General features: G+C 40.2%; 1 protein-coding gene across 4 annotated transcripts in view; it reads right to left on the bottom strand.

Moving 5' to 3' along the window:
• Window positions 1-6929: 6929 nt before the first annotated feature.
• The window catches only part of LOC138440901 (zinc finger protein 569-like), a 71595-nt gene continuing 57421 nt past the window's right edge, over window positions 6930-21103 (bottom strand). Inside the window, exon 11 of one of the 4 annotated variants that reach the window (XM_069590982.1) lies at window positions 6930-7926. In XM_069590982.1, the coding sequence (XP_069447083.1) occupies window positions 7894-7926 (33 nt within the window). In that variant the 3' untranslated portion in view covers window positions 6930-7893. Of the gene's footprint in view, window positions 7927-9827; window positions 10005-11814; window positions 13738-21103 lie in introns of those variants that run through there. The other 3 variants (XM_069590983.1, XM_069590981.1, XM_069590980.1) reach the window with 3 other exon arrangements.

Below are 21103 nucleotides of genomic sequence, written 5' to 3'. Positions count from 1 at the left end.
TTTTTAATTTGGTTCTTTTCCTTGTGTTATTTAGAAGTCTTTTTTCGGACTTTTTGTGAGAAATGGCATGGTTTTCTTTCCTAGAATCTGAATACTTCACCCTGTATTTTTGGAGAAGACCTAGAGGTATACGTATCTTGCTGGTCCTCATAGAGAGTTCTCTTTGTTGAATCTATTCATAGCAAATTTAATATACTCCTTCCTGTCTAATAACTGATGGGTAGATCGTTGGGGGGATTTCTACAGATAATCATATCTACATATACAGACAGATTTCATTTGCTCCTTTTAAATTCTTACCACTTTCTTATGCTCTTGTTGCCTATCTCTGGCAGGGGATTTTGAATCATATTGATTAGAAGGGGCCTTCTGCACCCTGATCTTCTTCCTGATCTTAAAGGTCACTGTGTTCTATCGTATCAAAGTGTTGTCTGCTGTTACATTTTGGTGGATGACTTTATCAGGATGAGAAAGTTGCCTTCTCTTCCTAGGGCATTAGTGTTCTTTCTGATGAACAGGCATTGCATTTTTTTTTTTTTTTTTTTTACAAAATCAAATGTCTGTTCTGCATCTTGTGAGATGATAGTATTTGCTCATTGATGTATTTCAAAACCTCTGGAACAAGGGTAGAACTCATAGCAGGCACTCAATAAGTATTTGTTGAATGAATGAATGAATACAGGTAGCTTTTTTTTTTTAACATGTCTGTGTGGTAGATGACTTGAATTGACTCTTTTACTGTGCTATTAACCTTGCATTCCTGGGTAACTCTGCCCTCTCATATCTACTACACAGCACTGTTCCTAGTTTGCTAGCTAGGATTTTTGCATCTTTGAGTGACCCCAAATTGCAAAATTTCCTTTGTCATGCTGTTCTTTTGTTGTTGGGATATGCCAGCCTCATAAAGTTAGTTGGGGAAAGTCCATGCCTTCACTCACCAATTATCAACTTTTTTTTTTGGACAACTGTTTTATGTTTTCCCTCCTCATGTATGTCCAACTTGTTGGACCCTATGGGCTGTATAGCCTGTCAGGCTCCTCTGTCTGTGGGATTTTCCAGGCAAGAATACTGGAGTGAGTGGGTAGCCATTCCCTTCTCCAGGGGATCTTCCCCACCCAGGGATTGAACCCGGGTCTCCTGTGTTACAGGTAGATTATTTACCATCTGAGCCACCCGGGAAGCCCCCTTTCTTTTTTTAATGGGTGAGCTATTACAAACATAAGACTTCTTTAGCATTCATCCTAAGAACCAGGATATTGTCAAAAATAGAATGATTTTCCCTATTTCCAGGCTGATCGTTAGCCTGCCACAGTTTCATGGACGTTGGCCAGAGACACCAGATTTCTGGGTCAGAGACCAAGGGCATTATTAACAGTGCAGGGGGCAAGAGATGCTTCACGTTCCTGTTGATTCTCCTTGACTCTCAAGTTGCACAGGGATGATGTGAACTGGCCCACGTGGCTGCTACACATGAAATCAGTTTGTGTCACAGCTCAGGAACCCCAGGGTTTTCTAATGAGCTGTAAACAAATCTGCCCCATCTTTGCCTGGGAGGGAGACTTTAACGTTATGACAATGGACTGCAAACATACCTCCCCTCTGCTCTGAGGATGTCTGGTCTATAAACATCCTCAAGGACACAGTGCAGAACAGAGCAAGACATGTGGAAATGTGAGTTATCCCATGGAGAACTATCTCCCAATGGACATTTCCTCTATAATCAAAATATAATGAATGCACATATGAAATTTAACGTGGATAAAATGTTAGCGCACACAACCTCTAATCAAAATTTCTCCCCACAAATATCCTTTCTTGAGGATTCAAAATATAATTTAATTTTTAAGTTATTTTTTAAAAAAACCTTGGGAATTCTTTGGTGGTCCACTGTCTAGGGCTCTGCACTCTCTGCCAAGGGGCCTGCTGGGTTCAATCCCTGGTCTGGGAACTAAGATTCCACACGTTGTGAGATGCAGCCGAAAAAAAGCAAAAAACTTACATAACAAGTCCTGGGAAAATAGACACTTAAATATAGCCTTCTGACAAAAGTGACTTTATTCAACCCAGAAGAATTGAGTAAGACAGGAACTGGATGCCCGCACAGAAAAGTGTCATTTTTTTTTTTTTCCCCATAGAAGTTGTGAAAGCCCTCATGAGCACCCACCCTTCTGTCACACGGAAGGACAAATAGAGAACGGTCGTGTTAGTATGACTATATATGGGCCTTCAGATGGGATCTTTACTTGTTATTCACAAGAGAACTCATTTTGAGAGAGGGGCTCTGTCAGTGTTATGAATGTGGGTTTGACTTTATGCTACATTCTTTTTTTTAAAAAATCATTGAAGTAAAAGATGATTTACAGTGTTTTGTTAGTTTCAGGTATACAGCGAAGTGATTCAGTTATATGTGCCTGTATATATTGTTTCCAGATTATTTTCCCTTCTAGACATAGTTGCCAATGCTGCATTTTTTACATGAACCCCGAGTTCATTAGCTTCTTGGCTTTTTCTTGCATAATATAAATACACAAGACCACATATATCACTCTAAATGCTCTCCAAGTTATTCAACAAGTGGTGATAGGTGATCTTTTTACTTATTGTGACTCAGTTCTAAATATCATCTTATTTCCATTTTAACAGCCCTTTAGACACATGGGTTATTCAGGAATATGTCTTCTAGGCAGTGCTGGGGGTTCTCGGTCGCCTTGTTTTTCATTTCCATTCTAGTTGTTTGTGATTGGAGTCAGTGACCTGTAGGATGTGGAGTCTCTGGCAGCTGTTGGGACTTTCTGGGCCCAGTGTAGCACACATTGCTCTGTGTCCGCTCTTCCCACTTCCTACTATCACAACCTGGATTTTGCTCAACTTGTTAAACGTTAATAAAACAAAAAACAGAAAACCCAGTTTGCTCTCTCTGTTTCTCTTTCTCTTCTTTTTAAAAATTTTTAAAATTTAAAAATTTTTAAAAATAGAACCCATGTCTCCTGCATTGGCAGGCAGATTCTTATCCACTGAGCCACCAGGAAATTCCCTCCCCATCTTTCTTGAAGGAATGCCTCACAGCCCTGGCACATGGCAGAGAGGCAGAGCCACTGGTGTGATTTCTAAGAAAGCCGTTGAAAAGGGGACAATCCCATTTTTGTTAGCTTACTCTCATTCTCCTTGGCCCTTCTTCCCTCTTTCTGCCTGGAAAGTAAATGCAATGCCAGGGGTTGGAAGAAGGTAACCAGTAGGCAAAGATGGTGTTGCCAGAATGCAAGGCTTCCTTGCTTCTCAGCAATTTCTCTGAGTAGCTGTACTCACACTGAACTGCTTATTGCTAGACTCATGGTACATGAGAAAAAGAAATATTTTTTTTTTTTAAGTCTCCACTGTAGTTTCATGATGGGAGAGCTATCAAGAATTTTTTCTTTATTTCTCTTAGGAGTTAAAAAAAATTTTTTTTATTTGACTGCATTGGTCTTAGTTGCAGCACACCGGATCTTTGTTTCGTCATGTGGGGTCTTTTGTTACGGCACACAGGCTTCTCTCTAGTTGTGGCTCACAGGCTTAATTGCTTCACAGCATGTGGGATCTTAGTTCCCCGACCAGGGATTGAACCCGCATTCCCCTGTGCTGCAACATGGATTCTAACCCCTGGACCACCAGGGAAGTCCTCCCTTTCAGAAATTTTTATTACTCCCAGCTGAGTATAGTGTCTGCTGGTATGGTAGCCATGAGAACCCTCATCTTGGGTATCCACCTAGTGGGCTTAGTTTGCGAGTAGCCCTGGTTGCTGCTATGCCCAGAACCTACCTCTGGGGTTGTGCTAAGACTGCTCTTGGCAGTGACTAAGCCTGGCAGGAGTAATAGTACCAGCACATCCCTGTGGGTCACAGGGCTCTTTCACTGATGGCCATGGTTCAAGAACCCCCACTGATCTGGCCCAGACTTGGCTAGACTGTTCCTCTGTCTGGGACTGCCCTGACCCAGCCTTCCTCCACCCTCTCTGTTACTTTCTGACTGGACTTGACAACAGATAACAGCATATCAATGGGAGTCATTGATAAACTTGTCAAAGCTGATTCTGTGACTTGCTGTTCACAAAAGCCTGACTGAAATGGGTTCAGAAGAAACTAGGAGAAAAATTAGAGACAGCAAGGAGAAAGATTTTTTTAGGTCTATTTTGTTCAGCATTATTATTAATAAAGCCATGCCAGTTTTCTGTCAGGTGGTTCTCCCTCCTTCTCATTTAAGCCTTCTGTGTACTTTAGATGCGTCTCTTGTAAAAAGGATGTCGCTGGATCCCAGCTCCAACATCAGTCCACTCTGAAAATATCTTTCAATCTGTAAACCTGTCTAGTTTTTTATTGTGATTTCTAATATATTAGATTAACTTCTACCACCTCATAGTTATGATTTCTATCCAGATTTCTTTTAAAAAATGGCAATAGAGAAGATTTGATGAAAATATATGCTGCTGCTGCTGCTAAGTCGCTTCAGTTGTGCCCGACTCTGTGCGACCCCATAGACGGCAGCCCATCAGTCTCCACGGTCCCTGGGATTCTCCAGGCAAGAACACTGGAGTGGGTTGCCATTTCCTTCTCCAATGCGTGAAAGTGAAGTCACTCAGTCACTCATAGTGACCCCATGGACTGCAGCCTACCAGGCTCCTCCATCCATGGGATTTTCCAGGCAAGAGTACTGGAGTGGGGTGCCATCGCCTTCTCCGGATGAAAATGTATAGGTACAGTTAAAGAAACAAACAAACAATAAACTTGTGGTGATTTACTTGCTAGGTCGTGTCTGACTCCTGCGACCCCGTGGACTACAGTCCTCTAGGCTCCTCTGTCCATAGGAGTCTCCAGGCAAGAATGCTGGAGTGGGTTGCCATTTCCTTCCCCAGGGTAATATTATGTATCTCTTGCCAAAAGAAGAAAAAAGAATGCAAGTAAACAACAGGTGAAATACAGATGTATGTTAATCATATTGTGGCAATGTCAGTATTATCTCGATAATGAATTACAGTTATGTAAGACACTGTCATTAGGAGATGCTGGACAAAGAGTCCATGGGACCTCAGTACTATTTTTGTAACTTCTTGTGATTCTTAAATTATTAAAAATAAAACATGACTAAAAATTGAGAAAGGAACAACAGTACCTAAATGAATAGCATGTTAATACATTCCTACTTTTGCTCACTCATTTTTGAGATTTATTTAAGTCACATGAAAGTATGATTTATTTAATTGCTACATAGAGATCTTTTGTATGAATGTACACAGCTTACTTATCCAGTCTACAGTGGATGGGCCTCTCTGGGTAGTTTGTAGCTTTTATCCGTTATTAATAAAGTTGCCATAAACATTCTTGTACTCCTCCCATGAACTCACTGGGTGTAGAATATTTATGTTCAGATTTCTTTTGTATTTTATGTAAAATGTATCTCATTGCTGATTAGTAATGAGAATGGGCATCTTTTTATATTTATTGGCTCTTGTGAGTTTCCCTTTGGAAATGACCTTTACATGTTTCTGCTAATTTCTGTCTATCTTTGTCATGTCTCTATGATGTTTAGGAGTGTGATATTTCTGATACCAATTCTTCTTTCATTGTAAATGTCCCTCTTTCTTTATGGTGCCTTGAACGGTGATTCTGAACTTTAATGTGTTAGTTTTCGTGTCTCATTTGAGAGATCCTTTCCCAAACTCACTTCTAAATACGTTCAGCTTCATTGTCTTCTTCAGCGTTTCATGCTTGGTTTCACATTTAAATTCTCAGTCAACCTGAAATTGACTTTTGTTTGTGACAGAGTATGACAAGTTTATTGATAATGGTTTCAGATTCCACAGTGCAACTAATCTTTAATAAATAAATGACCACTTGTTAATTACTGGTACTGTATCAAAGAAGACTTTTCAATTATCTGAAGAGGCTATAAAAATACTCCCCCCCTTTCCATCTGTGTGTCTGTATGTAGCTGAATTTCTTCACCTACTTCAACCGAAACAACATATCACAGCAGAATGAGTGTAAAAGCAAGTATGAGAATACAACTGTTTCTGTTAAGTGGATGTTAAAGAGATAATGCAAAAATGTAAAATAATGCCACTCTTTTAATTTTTTGTTTTGGAAAATATACTTAGAAATAAAGTACTATTTATTTATGTTTACATGTAATGACTTATTTTTAACAGATGAGTAATAATATTTTTTGAGTAATTTTTTAAAAAACCCAGTTTTAACATTATTCTTGAAATTTGACATTGTTTAAGATTTCCGCAGAGCCTTACAATCTTTTACAGAAATGACAGAAACTTATTTCAAAAGAATAGGTAAAGAGATCAAAATAAGATTGTATGTCTAAGAATCAATTGATAAATAATAAAATTCACAAATAAAATAAGTAGAAGAATATTGTATAAAAATACAAAATGCTTTTTTATTACCTAACATTATCTCTTTCTTCTTTCTTCCTATCAATCTTTTAATCAATCAGTCAATCATATTAGTTAAGGTAATGCTGGCTGTTGAAACAGGTAAGTCCTGAAGTCCAATGCAGCATTAAAGATATATTTTGTATATTCTTTATATGTGCTGAATGTAGAAGTGACAAGATTTTGTGGTAGATTACATAAGTACTACTCTATACTAGTTCATGTTGACAGAAAACAAAATTCTGTAAAGCAATTATCCTTCAATTAAAAATTAATTAAAAAAGAAAAAAGAATAAAAGGTGACTTCAAGGATTTTGGCTTGAGCAACTGCCCAATAATGGAAGGGTCATTTACTGAAATGGGGTCAGACTGAGCAGGAACAGATGTTGAGGAAAATCATGCCTTAGTTTTGGGCATCTTGAAATTAACATGACCATCACACCCAGCAGTGGAGATGTCAAGCAGGCATCTCCTCAGGCACACTCCAAGAATTAAACAGTACCCCAAATTAATCAACATAGAATTTAGAAAAACCTTTTATTTTGAAATAATTTTAGACTCAGTGGTGTTAATGACATTTCATCTGGCTGCTGCTTGCCAGGGTCACTACAAAGATATGTCATGACATGCTAGTTTCTTTGGAAAAAATGTCACTTGAGAATTTAGAATTTATCATAGCATGAAATGTCTTTTTGACCAAAACTGGATTCCCCTTTTGCCCTATCAACTTTTTTTTCCCTCTCCGCACTGCATTGCTTGGAGGATCCTAGTTCCCCAGCCTACTTCAATCATGAGATTGAACCTATGCCCTCAGCAATAAAAGTGTAGAGTCCTAACCACCAGACCACCAAGGAATTCCCTTAACAACTTTTTTTTCTTTAAACTTTTTATTTTGTATTGGGGTATGGCCAATTAGCAATGTTGTGACAGTTTCAGGTGATCAACTTCTTATTTTTAAATATTTCAAACTTGCCATGAAGTTGAAAGAATATACTGGTGAGCACGTGGAGAAACTGAAACTCTTATACACTGCTGGTGGGAATATGAAATGATGCAACTGCTGTGGAAATCAGTCTGGAAGTTCCTCAAATAATGAAACAATTATTATGTTTCACTCTGAGTATAAATCTAAAAGAACTGGGAAAGAAAAGTGAAAGTGAAGTCACTCAGTCATGTCCAACTATTTGCAACCCCATGGACTGTAGCCTACTAGGCTCCTCCATCCATGGGATTTTTGGTTCTGGGTATAAATCCAAAAGAACTTGGAGCATGGACTCAAATATTTGCATGACAATATTCACAGCAGCATTATTCACAGTAGCCTACTGATGCCAAACTCAAAAGTTTACAAATTCAGTTGGTTATTTTTTTTGAGTTTTAATTTTTTTATCTTTCCTTATATAAGTTAAACAAAATTTTAAAATATTAAAAACAATTTTTTTTGTAAACCTCGCTGTGTGGCCTGCAGGATCTTAGTTCTCCAACCAGGGATCAACCTGTGCTCCCTGCAATGGAAGAACAGAGTGTTAACCACTGGACCATCAGGGAAGTCCTAATTATTTTTTTTAATTTTTATTTTATATTGGAATATAGTTGATCAACAATATTGTGTTAGTTTCAGGTGTACAGAGAAGTGATTCAGTTATAAACAGATAAATTCATTGTTTAAACAAAGCCCAAACAAGGAGATGGAGATTTTCAGTCACTGAGAGCACAGCTGCTTAGCATACCCCAGAAATAAAATCTGCCCACCATGAGAAGATAAATCCTGGGTCCATAAAGACCCCAAAGTGCTGTTGCCCTTCAGAGCTTTCTGACCTAGAGACTCCCCATGAGGCTTCTGAACATCACCTAGATACATAAATCACCTCTGCAACTGCCTTTTCCTCCTGGAATAGAAGTTTGGCTACTCCCCCCTTCAGTAGTAAACCTGATGCTATAACTGGTATTTCCTGGTACTTTCCTCATATGCAAACCTGTCAACTGTGTGCTCAGTTGTGTCCAACTCTGTGATCCCATGGACTGTAGCCCACCAGGCTCTGTTCATGGGGATTCTCCAGGCAAGAGTACTGGAGTGACTTGCCATGCCCTCCTCCAGGGGATCGTCCCAACCCAGGAATCTAACCCAGATCTCCCACACTGCAGGTGGATTCTTTACCATCTGAGTCAATCTATCCTTCTCCAGGGGAACTTTCTGACTCAGGAATTGAACCAGGGTCTCCTGCATTGCAGGTGGATTCTACCAGCTGAGCTACCAAGAAGACCAAGAAACTTGTCAAAGTTCTACCCAAATAAGGTGTCTGTACTGCCACCTCATCAGTTCAGTTCAGTCGCTCAGTCGTGTCCGACTCTGCGACCCCATGAATTGCAGCATACCAGGCCTCCCTGTCCACCACCATCTCCCGGAGTTCACTCAGACTCATGTCCATCGAGTCAGTCATGCCATCCAGCCATCTCATCCTCTGTCGTCCCCTTCTCCTCCTGCCCCCAATCCCTCCCAGCATCAGAGTCTTTTCCAATGAGTCAACTCTTCTCATGAGGTGGCCAAAGTACTGGAGTTTCAGCTTTAGCATCATTCCTTCCAAAGAAATCCCAGGGTTGATCTCCTTCAGAATGGACTGGTTGGATCTCCTTGCAGTCCAAGGGGACTCTCAAGAGTCTTCTCCAACACCACAGCTCAAAAGCATCAATTCTTCGGTGCTCAGCCTTCTTCACAGTCCAACTCTCACATCCATACATGACCACTGGAAAAACCATAGCCTTGACTAGATGGACCTTAGTCAGCAAAGTAATGTCTCTGCTTTCAAATATGCTATCTAGGTTGGTCATAACTTTTCTTCCAAGGAGTAAGCATCTTTTAATTTCCTGGCTGCAGTCACCATCTGCAGTGATTTTGGAGCCCAAAGAAATAAAGTCTGACACAGTTTCCACTGTTTCCCCATCTATTTCCCATGAAGTGATGGGACCGGATCCCATGATCTTCGTTTTCTGAATGTTGAGCTTTAAGCCAACTTGTTCACTCTCCTCTTGCACTTTCATCAAGAGGCTTTTTAGTTCCTCTTCACTTTCTGCCATAAGGGTGGTGTCATCTGCATATCTGAGATTATTGATATTTCTCCCGGCAATCTTGATTCCACCTCATGGTCATATCTTTTTCCTTAATTAGTCCAGCAGTCACTTGAATACTTATGTGTATGGCCTCCCAGCTTCCCCAACACACACATTTAGATAATTGATCCATTTGGAGTTTTATTTTTGTGAATGGTGTGAGGTACATATGTAATTTTATCTTTTCCCAGACGGCTAACTAGTTAGTTGTCTTTGCACTTTTCATTAAAACTCCATGTTTGTCTCAGTGATCTGAAATACCACCTTTACAAACTAAAATTCCATATGTTCTTGGACCTATTTTGAGATATTCTACTTTATTCTATTTGATTCCTATTTATGTGACAATACTACAGTTTTATAGTGGCTTTGTGCTATGTTTTAACATCAGTAGGCCATCATCGCTTGTTTTTCAGTGCTTTCTTGGGTATCATCGGATGTTTGTTCTTCCATATAAACTTTAGCATCAATTTGCCTAATAAAAAAAGATTGTTGGCACTCATATTAGCATTATGTTATGAAAGTGAAAGTCGCTCACTTGTGTCCAACTCTTTGTGACCCCATGGACTGTAGTCCATGGAATTCTCCAGGCCAGAATACTGGAGTGGGTAGCCTTGCCCTTCTCCACGGGATCTTCCCAATGGAGAGATCAAACCTAGGTCTCCTGCATTGCAGGCAGATTCTTTACCAGCTGAGCCACAAGGGCAGCCCAGGATTATATTATACTTCTGAATTAATCCTGGGAAATTTATATCTTTATTATGTCAAGCCATTTTATTAAAGAACAAAGGATGTTTTTCCTTTTGTTCAAGTCTATTTTTTGTCTTTCAACAGTGATTTAAAGTTCTTCATTTGGGTTTTATCCATATCTTATGAAGTTTGACCCAAAGTTTCTTTTTTATTTTTGCTATTGTAATTGAGTTTTTCTTTACCATTGTATCACCTTACTGGTTACTGGCTTAGTAGATGGAGGCTTTTGACCTCTAAATGGCAAGTCCATATCTTGCAAAGATACTGAATTCTTTAATTGCTTTTTTTTTTTTTTTTTTTGCCGTGCAGCATGTGAGACCTTCCCTCGTGGTGCAGCTGGTAAAGAATCTACCTGCAATGCAGGAGACCTGGGTTTGATCTCTGGGTTGGGAAGATCCCCTGGAGAATGGAAAGGCTATCCACTCTTAGTCTGGCCTGGAGAATTCCATGGACTGTATAGTCCATGGTGTTGCAAAGAGTCGGACACGACTGAGCAACTTTCAGATGAAAACTGGTTAGCTCCTCAACCAGAGGTCAAACCTGTGCCCCCAACAGTGGAAGCTCAGAGTCCTAACCACTGGACCACCAGAAACTTCCCTGCTTATATTAATTTTATAATTGATACTCTAGACCTTTCCATGTGTAATAACATATCATCTGCAAAAAAAGGTGGTCTTACTTCTCTCACAATTAATTTCTCTTATCTAATTGCATTAGCTAATGTCACCAGTACAGACACACACATAGCTATAGATATAGATAATCAACCAACAAAGTATTTGCCAATTTTAATTTTCTTGAGTGTTTATATAAATAATGGCTATTGAATTTTGTCAAAGGCTTCTTCAGCATCAATGTAGATAATCATATAATTAATCTTCTTAGATGTCCTATAGCATGTGTTATTTAATGCATTTCCTAATAACTGAACAAACCTTGACTTCCTAGATTAAATTCCACTTGGTCAAGGCTTATTATTTTCTTAATGTGGCTTTATATTCTACTTGCTAATACTTACCATAGCTCATATGAATTAATATTCAAAAGTGATATGGCTGTAATTTTCCTTTTTGTATTCTACTAGGTTTTACACTAATGTTATCTTGCTTCATAAAAGGTGATAGGAAAATTTTCTTTATTCTCATTGCTCTTCAACAACTTATGAACTATGAAAAGATCTGAATTTTGAAGATTTGGTGTAATTCCCCTACCAAAACATCTGAGCTCACACTTATGGTCTACTGATGCTTGACAAGGGGGCCAAAAGCCAATTCAATACAAAAACAAATAGTCTTTTCAACAAATGGTGCTGAGGCAACTGGATATGTACATGCAAAAGAATGAAGTTTGATGCCTACCTCATACCATAGACAAAAAATTAATTCAAAATGGATCAAAGAACTAAATGTAAGAGCTAAAAATGTAGAACTCAGAAGAAAACACAGTGGTAACTCTTTAGTGATCTTGGATTTACCAAAGGTTTCTTAAATTTGACACCAAAAGCATAAGCAACCAGAAAAAAAAACAAGTTAAACTTCATCAAAATTGAAATTTGTTATACTTTGGAGGATACCATAAAGAATTAGAAGAAACAACCCATAGAATGGGAGAAAATGTGTGGAAATTATATACCTAATAAGGGACTGGCATCTAGAATACATAAAGAACCCTTAGAATGAAATAATAAAATGATAAATAACACAAAACATAAAGGATCTGAATAGACATTTTTCCAAACAATACATAAAATCACTGAAAAGCACATACAAAGATGCTCAATAGACACTAGTCATTGGGAAAATTAAAAACTACACTGATAGGCCCTTCCTCCACTAGGGACAGTGTGGTATCTGCCACTCTTAAGACTTCTCTCCCAAGGCAGAATGAACCGATCCTGCTGTAGCCTTTAAAAACAAAAACCTATAATGAAATACCACGTCATACCAAATAGGATGGTTATCATAATAATTCTTTAAAAAGACAATACAAAGATTGGTAAGGATGAAGAGAAACTGGAATCCCCAAATGCTGCAGGTGACACACAGGTTAAACATAATGTTACAATATGACTCAGCAATTCCACTCCTAGGCATATACCCCAAAGAAATGCAAATACATTTCCACACAAAAATTTGTATAACAATATTTCACAGCATTATTTCCAATGGCTAAAGAGTGGAAACAATGCAAATGTCCATCAACTAACAGAAATACTACTCATCATCTAAAAAAATAAAATATTGATAAATGTTACAGCATAGATGTTTATGCTATGTGAAAGAAATGTCACAAGAAGTCATATAGTATTTTAATTTATTTAAAAAATATATATTTGGCTGTGCTCAGTCTTAGTTTGGGGCATGTGGGGTCTAGTTCCCAGACAAGGGATCAAACCAGGGCCTCCTGCATTGGGAGTTCAGAGTCTTAGCCACCAGACCACCAGGGAAGCCCCCACACAATATTTTTTTTTTAAAAAAACTGATATGAAATTGTCAGAATAGGCAAATCTGTAGAGATAATCAATAGATTAGTAGCTGCTTAGGGTTGTGGATGGGATGCGGTATTTGGGGTGATGAAATCATTCTAAAATTGATTATAGTAATGGTTTCAGAATTTGTAAAAAACCGTTGAATGTACACATTCAGTTCAGTTCAGTCGCTCAGTCGTGTCCGACTCTTTGCAACCCCATGAACTGCAGCACACCAGGCCTCCCTGTTCATCACCATCTCCCGGAGTTCACTCAGACTCTAGTCCATCGAGTCCGTGATGCCATCCAGCCATCTCATCCTCGGTCGTCCCCTTCTCCTCCTGCCCCCAACCCCTCCCAGCATCAGAGTCTTTTCCAATGAGTCAACTCTTCTCATGAGGTGGCCAAAGTACTGGAGTTTCAGCTTTAGCATCATTCCTTCCAAAGAAATCCCAGGGTTGATCTCCTTCAGAATGGACTGGTTGGATCTCCTTGCAGTCCAAGGGGACTCTCAAGAGTCTTCTCCAACACCACAGTTCAAAAGCATCAATTCTTCGGTGCTCAGCCTTCTTCACAGTCCAACTCTCACATCTATACATGACCACTGGAAAAACCGTAGCCTTGACTAGACGGACCTTAGTCGGCAAAGTAATGTCTCTGCTTTTGAATATACTGTCTAGGTTGGTCATAATTTTCCTTCCAAGGAGTAAGCGTCTTTTAATTTCCTGGCTGCAGTCACCATCTGCAGTGATTTTGGAGCCCCCAAAAATAAAGTCTGACACTGTTTCCACTTTAAGTGGGTGAATTCTATGTGAATAATGTCTCAATAAAGTTACCAAAATCCTGTCCTCCAAGTCCAAAACCAATTCCTCTGAACTTGCTGCTCTTTTGTAGTATAAGCTCCTATACAATCTATCTTGGTTTTCTGTTTTTTTTTTTTTTTTTTCCAAGCAGCATCTTGCGTGGCTTGCAGGATTTCAGGATTCTCCTCCTATTCAACAACACAAGGGACCAGATGGTCAATTTTGAAATCAGATTGATTATATTCTTTGTAACCAAAGATGGAGAAGCTGTATATAGTCAGCAAAAATAAGACTGGGAGCTGACTGTGGCTCAGATCATGAACCCCTTATTACCAAATTCAGATTTAAATTGAAGAAAGTAGGGAAAACCACTAGATCATTCAGGTATGACCTCAATCAAATCCCTTACGATTATGTAGTGGAAGTGACAAACAGATTCAAGGGATTAGATCTGATAGAGTGCCTGAAGAACTATGGATGAAGGTTTGTGACATTGTACAGGATCCAGACCATCCCCAACAAAGAGAAATGCAAAAAGATAAAAATGGTTGTCTGAGGAGGCCTTACAAATAGCTGAGAAAAGAGAAGCAAAAGGCAAAGGAGAAAAGGAAAAATATACTCATGTGAATGCAGAGTTCCAAAGAAGAGCAAGGAGAGCTAAGACTTCCTCGGTGATCAATGCAAAGAAACAGGAAAACAACAGGATGGGAAAGACTAGAGATCTATTCAAGAAAATTAGGGATACCAAGGGAACATTTCATGCAAAGATGGGCACAATAAAGGACAGAAATGGTACGGACCCAATAGAAGCAGAAGATATTAAGAGGTGGTAAGAATACACAGAAAAACTGTACAAAAAAGATTTTCACGACCCAGATAATTACGATGGTGTGACCACTCACCTAGAACCAGACATCCTGGAATGTGAAGTCAAGTGGGCCTTAGGAAGCATCACTATGAACAAAGCTAGTAGAGATGATGGAATTCCAGTTGAGCTATTTCACATCCTAAAAGATGATGCTGTGAATGTGCTGCACTCAATATGCCAGCAAATTTGGAAAACTCAGCAGTGGCCACACGACTGGAAAAGGTCAGTTTTCATTCCAATCCCAAAGAAGGGCAATGCCAAAGAATGCTCAAACTACAGCACAACTGCACTCATCTCACATGCTAGCAAAGTAATGCTTAAAATTCCTCAAGCGAGGCTTCTACAGTACGTGAACCATGGATGTTCAAGCTGGACTTAGTAAAGGCAAAGGAACCAGAGATCAAATGGCTAATATCCGTTGAATCATAGAAAAAGCAAGAGAGTTCCAGAAAAACATCTACTTTATTGACTATGCAAAAGCATTTGCCTGTGTGGATCAACAAACTGAGGAAAGTTCTTCAAGAGATGGGAATACCAGACCACCTAACCTGCTTGCTTAGAAATTTGTATGCAGGTCAGGAAGCAACAGTTAGAACTGGACATGGAACAACAGACTGGTTCCAAATTGGGGAAGAAGTATGTCAAGGCTGTATATTGTCACTCTGCTTATTTAACTTACATGCACAGTACATCATGACTACATGAGTAGTCACTTACAGATGTGAGAGTTGGACCATAAAGAATGCTGAATGCCAAACAATTGATAGTTTTGAATTGTGGTGCTGGAGAAGACTCTAGGGAGTCCCTTGGACTGCAAGGAGATCAAATCAGTCAACCCTTAAGAAAATCAACCCTTAATATTCACAGGAAAGACTGATGCTAAAGCTGAAGCTCCAATACTCTGGCCACTTGATGCAAAGAGCTGACTCACTAGAAAAAGACTGCGGAGGAGCTGGAAGGCTTTGAGCAAATACTGAAAATGTATTTGCTCCACTCATGACAAAGGTTGGAAGCTGGAACGAGCATAACAAAGGGTTATGAGCGTTCACCGAGTGCCTGAGGCTGGGAACGGATAACGAAGTGTTATACGCCCGGCCTTGAGGCGTTCAAAGGCCACCTGTTTCTGAGAGCAAGGACTGTTGTTTCATGATAAGGCTCCCTTTAGAGTTTCGCCAAAGCTATGTTATGGCTTGGGCAGTGGGAACTGTATTTTATGCTTAAATGCTTTGATGTTTATCTGAAATGGCTACATGCAAGTCTGTCTTATGCTCTATTCCCTGAAAATTATAAAACTACACAATTGGATAATAAACTTTGTCAGTCCACTAGAGGCTGTCCCTGAATGTCCTTTTCAGAGAGCGGTTCTCCGAGCCTTACAAAGACCCTGATGCCAGGAAAGATTGAAGGCAAAAGGAGAAGAGGGTGGCAGAGAATGAGGTGGTTAGATAGCATCACCAACTCAATGGGCATGAATCTGAGCAAACCCTGGGAGACAGTGGAGGACAGAGGAGCCTGGGATGCTGCAGTCCATGGGGTCGCAGAGTTGGACATGGCTTAGTGACTAAACAATACAGAACAGGGGACACAGTCATGTAGACTGAGTGCATGATTGCCCCACGTGGACATTACAGTATTGATGATGGGAACAGGTGTGACTGTTCACCAGCTTTGACTGGGTCATGACGGATTCATGTTGGTCTTTTCTAACCCATTCTATTCTGGACCTGGCTGTCTCCACCAGCCTCCAGTGGGGCCATCCGTTGCGTTTATCCCATTGGCTTTATCCCCTGAGCGACTGAACTGAACTGAACTGATGCTGGGATCCTGCAGTCAATGCAGCTCCAGTCCTTTCTTTACTCTTCACCTAGAGCTGCCACACTCACAGGCAGCTGTCTTCCTCCTGACTGCTCAGTCACTTGTCACATAAAGAATGGCTTGTGATTCCTAGGGGATTGGGACATTCCTGTTCTTGAGAGGCTAAGGCAGCTGAATTTGTGAGCCTACTAACATCTCTCTATTCAGGAAACCTGCAGGACTGACCCTACATGTGGGTGTTTTGAAATTCCATTTTCTGTTAGATGTTCTATTCAGGTGTTATTTTGTTTGGTTTTTCCTTTTCTGTGAAATACTGTCTGAGCAAGTTGCTTTATTATTTTCATTTTTAAACTCAATATAACTCTCAGTTCAGGGTCTGGTTTTAGTAGCAATTTAAAAATCTGATTTTTTATTGTTTAGTTGGTTTAAAATGTCTGTTCTAAACACATGCCTCAGATATATAAATTAATGAAACCTCAAGCACGTAAGAGCCTTCTATATTTGATGGGTATTTTGTTGACCTGAGACTCTATGAAAGGCACTGTCAGCCAAGCCTATTTAGAATTTCTTTTTCCCTGGAAATGGTAATTTACAAGATTCCTATAAATAATATACGTAATCTCCTTCCACAATTTTTTACTATGATAAAATATACATCACATATTATTTACTCTCAACCATTTAAACTGTGCAGTTCAGGACTTTCCTGGTGGATCAGGGGTTAAGAATCTGCTTGTTAATGCAGGGGACATGGGTTCAATCCTTGGCCCAGGAAAACTGCACATGCCTCAGGACAACTTAAGTCTGTACATCACAACTACTGAAGCCTGACCGCCCTACAGCCTGTACTCCACAACAAGAGAAGCCACTGCAATGAGAGAAGCCCATGAACAGCAACTGCAGAGTAGTCCCTCTCCCTACAACTAGAGAAAGCCTGCATGTAGCAACTGAAGACCCAGCATCAGTTCAGTTCAGTTCAGTCGCTCAGTCGTGTCTGACTCTGTGACCCCATGAATTGCAGCATACCAGGCCTCCCTGTCCATCACAAACTCCTAGAGTTCACTCAAACTCATGTCCATTGAGTTGGTGATGCCATCCAGCCATCTCATCCTCTGTCGTCCCCTTCTCCTCCTGCCCCCAAATCCCTCCCAGCATCAGGGTCTTTTCAAATGAGTCAGCTCTTCACATCAGGTGGCCAAAGTATCAGAGTTTCAGCTTTAGCATCAGTCCTTACAAAGAACACCCAGGACTGATCTTCTTTAAAATGGACCAGTTGGATCTCCTCACAGTCCAAGGGACTCTAAAGAGTCTTCTCCAACACCACAGTTCAAAAGCATCAGCTCTTCAACACTCAGCTTTCTTCACAGTCCAACTCTCACATCCATACATGACCACTGGGAAAACCATAGCCTTGACTAGATGGACCTTTGCTGGCAAAGTAATGTCTCTGCTTTTCAATATGCTATCTAGGTTGGTCATAACTTTCCTTCCAAGGAGTAAGTGTCTTTTAATTTCATGGCTGCAATCACCATCTGCAGTGATTTTGGAGCCCCAGAGAATAAAGTCTGACACTGTTTCCACTGTTTCCCCATCTATTTCCCATGAAGTGATGGGACCAGATGCCATCATCTTCGTTTTCTGAATGTTGAGCTTTAAGCCAACTTGTTCACTCTCCTCTTGCACTTTCATCAAGAGGCCTTTTAGTTCCTCTTCACGTTCTGCCATAAGGGTGGTGTCATCTGCATATCTGAGGTTATTGATAATTCTCCCTGCAATTTTGATTCCAGCTTGTGCTTCTTCCAGCCCAGCGTTTCTCATGATGTACTCTGCATAGAAGTTAAATAAGCAGGGTGACAATATATAGCCTTGACATACTCCTTTTCCTGTTTGGAACCAGTCTGTTGTTCCATGTCCAGTTCTAACTGTTGCTTCCTGACCTGCATATAAGTTTCTCAAGAGGCAGGTCAGGTGATCTGGTATTCCCATCTCTTTCAGAATTTTCCACAGTTGATTGTGATCCACACAGTCAAAGGCTTTGGCAGAGTCAATAAAGCAGAAATAGATCCTTTTCTGGAACTTGCTTGCTTTTTCCATGATCCAGCGGATGTTGGCAATTTGATCTCTGGTTCCTCTGCCTTCTCTAAAACCAGCTTGAACATCAGGAAGTTCATGGTTCACATATTGCTGAAGCCTGGCTTGGAGAATTTTGAGCATTACTTTACTAGCATGTGAGATGAGTGCAATTGTGCAGTAGTTTGAGCATTCCTTGGCATTGCCTTTCTTTGGGATTGGAATGAAAACGGACCTTTTCCAGTCGTGTGGCCACTGCTGAGTTTTCCAAATTTGCTGGCATATTGAGTGCAGCACTTTCACAGCATCATCTTTCAGGATGTGGTGCACTGGAGATGGGAATGGCAAACCACTTCAGTATTCTTGCCTTGAGAATCCCATGAACAGTATGAAAAGGCAAAATGATAGGATACCAAAAGAGGAACTCCCCAGGTCAGTAGGTGCCCAATATGCGACCGGAGATCAGTGGAGAAATCACTCCAGAAAGAATGAAGGGATGGAGCCAAAGCAAAAACAATACCCAGCTGTGGATGTGACTGGTGATAGAAGCAAGGTCCGATGCTGTAAAGAGCAATATTGCATAGGAACCTGGAACGTTAGGTCCATGAATCAAGGCAAATTGGAAGTGGTCAAAGAGGAGATGGCAAGAGTGAACGTCAACATTCTAGGAATCAGCAAACTAAAATGGACTGGAATGGGTGAATTTAACTCAGATGACCGTTATATCTACTACTGTGGGCAGGAATTCCTTAGAAGAAATGGAGTAGCCATTATGGTCAACAAAAGAGTCCAAAATGCAGTACTTGGATGCAATCTCAAAAATGACAGAATGATCTCTGTTCGTTTCCAAGGCAAACCATTCAATATCACAGTAATCCAAGCCTATGCCCTGATCAGTAACGCTGAAGAAGCTGAAGTTGAACAGTTCTATGAAGACCTACAAGACCTTTTAGAACTGACACCCAAAAAAGATGTCCTTTTCATTATAAGGGACTGCAATGCAAAAGTAGGAAGTCAAGAAACACCTGGAGTAACAGGCAAATTTGGCCTTGGAATACGGAATGAGGCAGGGCAAGGACTAATAGAGTTTTGCCAAGAGAACGCACTGGTCATAGCAAACACCCTCTTCCAACAACACAAGAGAAGACTCTACACATGAACATCACCAGATGGTCAACACCGAAATCAGATTGATTATATTCTCTGCAGCCAAAGATGGAGAAGCTCTATACAGTCAGCAAAAACAAGACCGGGAGCTGACTGTGGCTCAGATCATGAACTCCTTATTGCCAAATTCAGACTTAAACTGAAGAAAGTACGGAAAACCACTATACTGTTCAGGAATGACCTAAATCAAATCCCTTATGATTTATACAGTGGAAGTGAGAAATAGATTTAAGGGCCTTGATCTGATAGATAGAGTGCCTGATGAACTATGGAATGAAGTTCGTGACATTGTGCAGGAGACAGGGATCAAGAACATCCCCATGGAAAAGAAATGCAAAAAAGCAAAATGGCTGTCTGGGGAGGCAGCCATAAATAGCTGTGAAAAGAAGAGAAGCGAAAAGCCAAGGAAAAAAGGAAAGATATAAGCATCTGAATGCAGAGTTCCAAAAAACAGCAAGAAGAGATAAGAAAGCCTTCCTCAGCGATCAATGCAAAGAAATAGAGGAAAACAACAGAATGGGAAAGACTAGAGATCTCTTCAAGAAAATTAGAGATACCCAGGGAACATTTCATGCAAAGATGGGCTCAATAAAGGACAGAAATGGTATGGACCTAACAGAAGCAGAAGATATTAAGAAGAGGTGGCAAGAATACACAGAAGAACTGTACAAAAAAGATCTTCAAGGCCCGGATAATCATGATGGCGTGATCACTCATCTAGAGCCAGACATCTTGGAATGTGAAGTCAAATGGGCCTTAGGAAGCATCACTACGAACAAAGCTAGTGGAGGTGATGGAATTCCAGTTGAGCTATTTCAAATCCTGAAAGATGATGCTGTGAAAGTGCTGCACTCAATATGCCAGCAAATTTGGAAAACTCAGCAGTGGCCACACGACTGGAAAAGGTCCGTTTTCATTCCAATCCCAAAGAAAGGCAATGCCAAGGAATGCTCAAACTACTGCACAATTGCACTCATCTCACATGCTAGTAAAGTAATGCTCAAAATTCTCCAAGCCAGGCTTCAGCAATATGTGAACCATGAACTTCCTGATGTTCAAGCTGGTTTTAGAGAAGGCAGAGGAACCAGAGATCAAATTGCCAACATCTGCTGGATCATCAAAAAAGCAAAAGAGGTCCAGAAAAACATCTATTTCTGCTTTATTGACTCTGCCAAAGCCTTTGACTGTGTGGATCATAATCAACTGTGGAAAATTCCGAAAGAGATGGGAATACCAGATCACCTGACCTGCCTCTTGAGAAACCTATACACAGGTTTGGAAGCAACAGTTAGAACTGGACATGGAACAACAGACTTCTTCCAAATAGGAAAAGGAGTACGTGAAGACTGTATATTGTCATCCTGCTTATTTAACTTCTATGCAGAGTACATCATGAGAAACGCTGGGTTGGAAGAAGCACAAGCTGGAATCAAGATTGCAGGGAGAAATATCAATAACCTCAGATATGCAGATGACACCACCCTTATGGCAGAACGTGAAGAGGAACTAAAAGGCCTCTTGATGAAAGTGCAAGAGGAGAGTGAACAAGTTGGCTTAAAGCTCAACATTCAGAAAACGAAGATGATGGCATCTGGTCCCATCACTTCATGGGAAATAGATGGGGAAACAGTGGA

Source organism: Ovis canadensis, chromosome 5 (assembly GCF_042477335.2).
Source record: "Ovis canadensis isolate MfBH-ARS-UI-01 breed Bighorn chromosome 5, ARS-UI_OviCan_v2, whole genome shotgun sequence".
Taxonomy (NCBI): Eukaryota; Metazoa; Chordata; class Mammalia; order Artiodactyla; family Bovidae; genus Ovis; species Ovis canadensis.
This window is presented reverse-complemented; position numbering and strand designations above follow the sequence as displayed.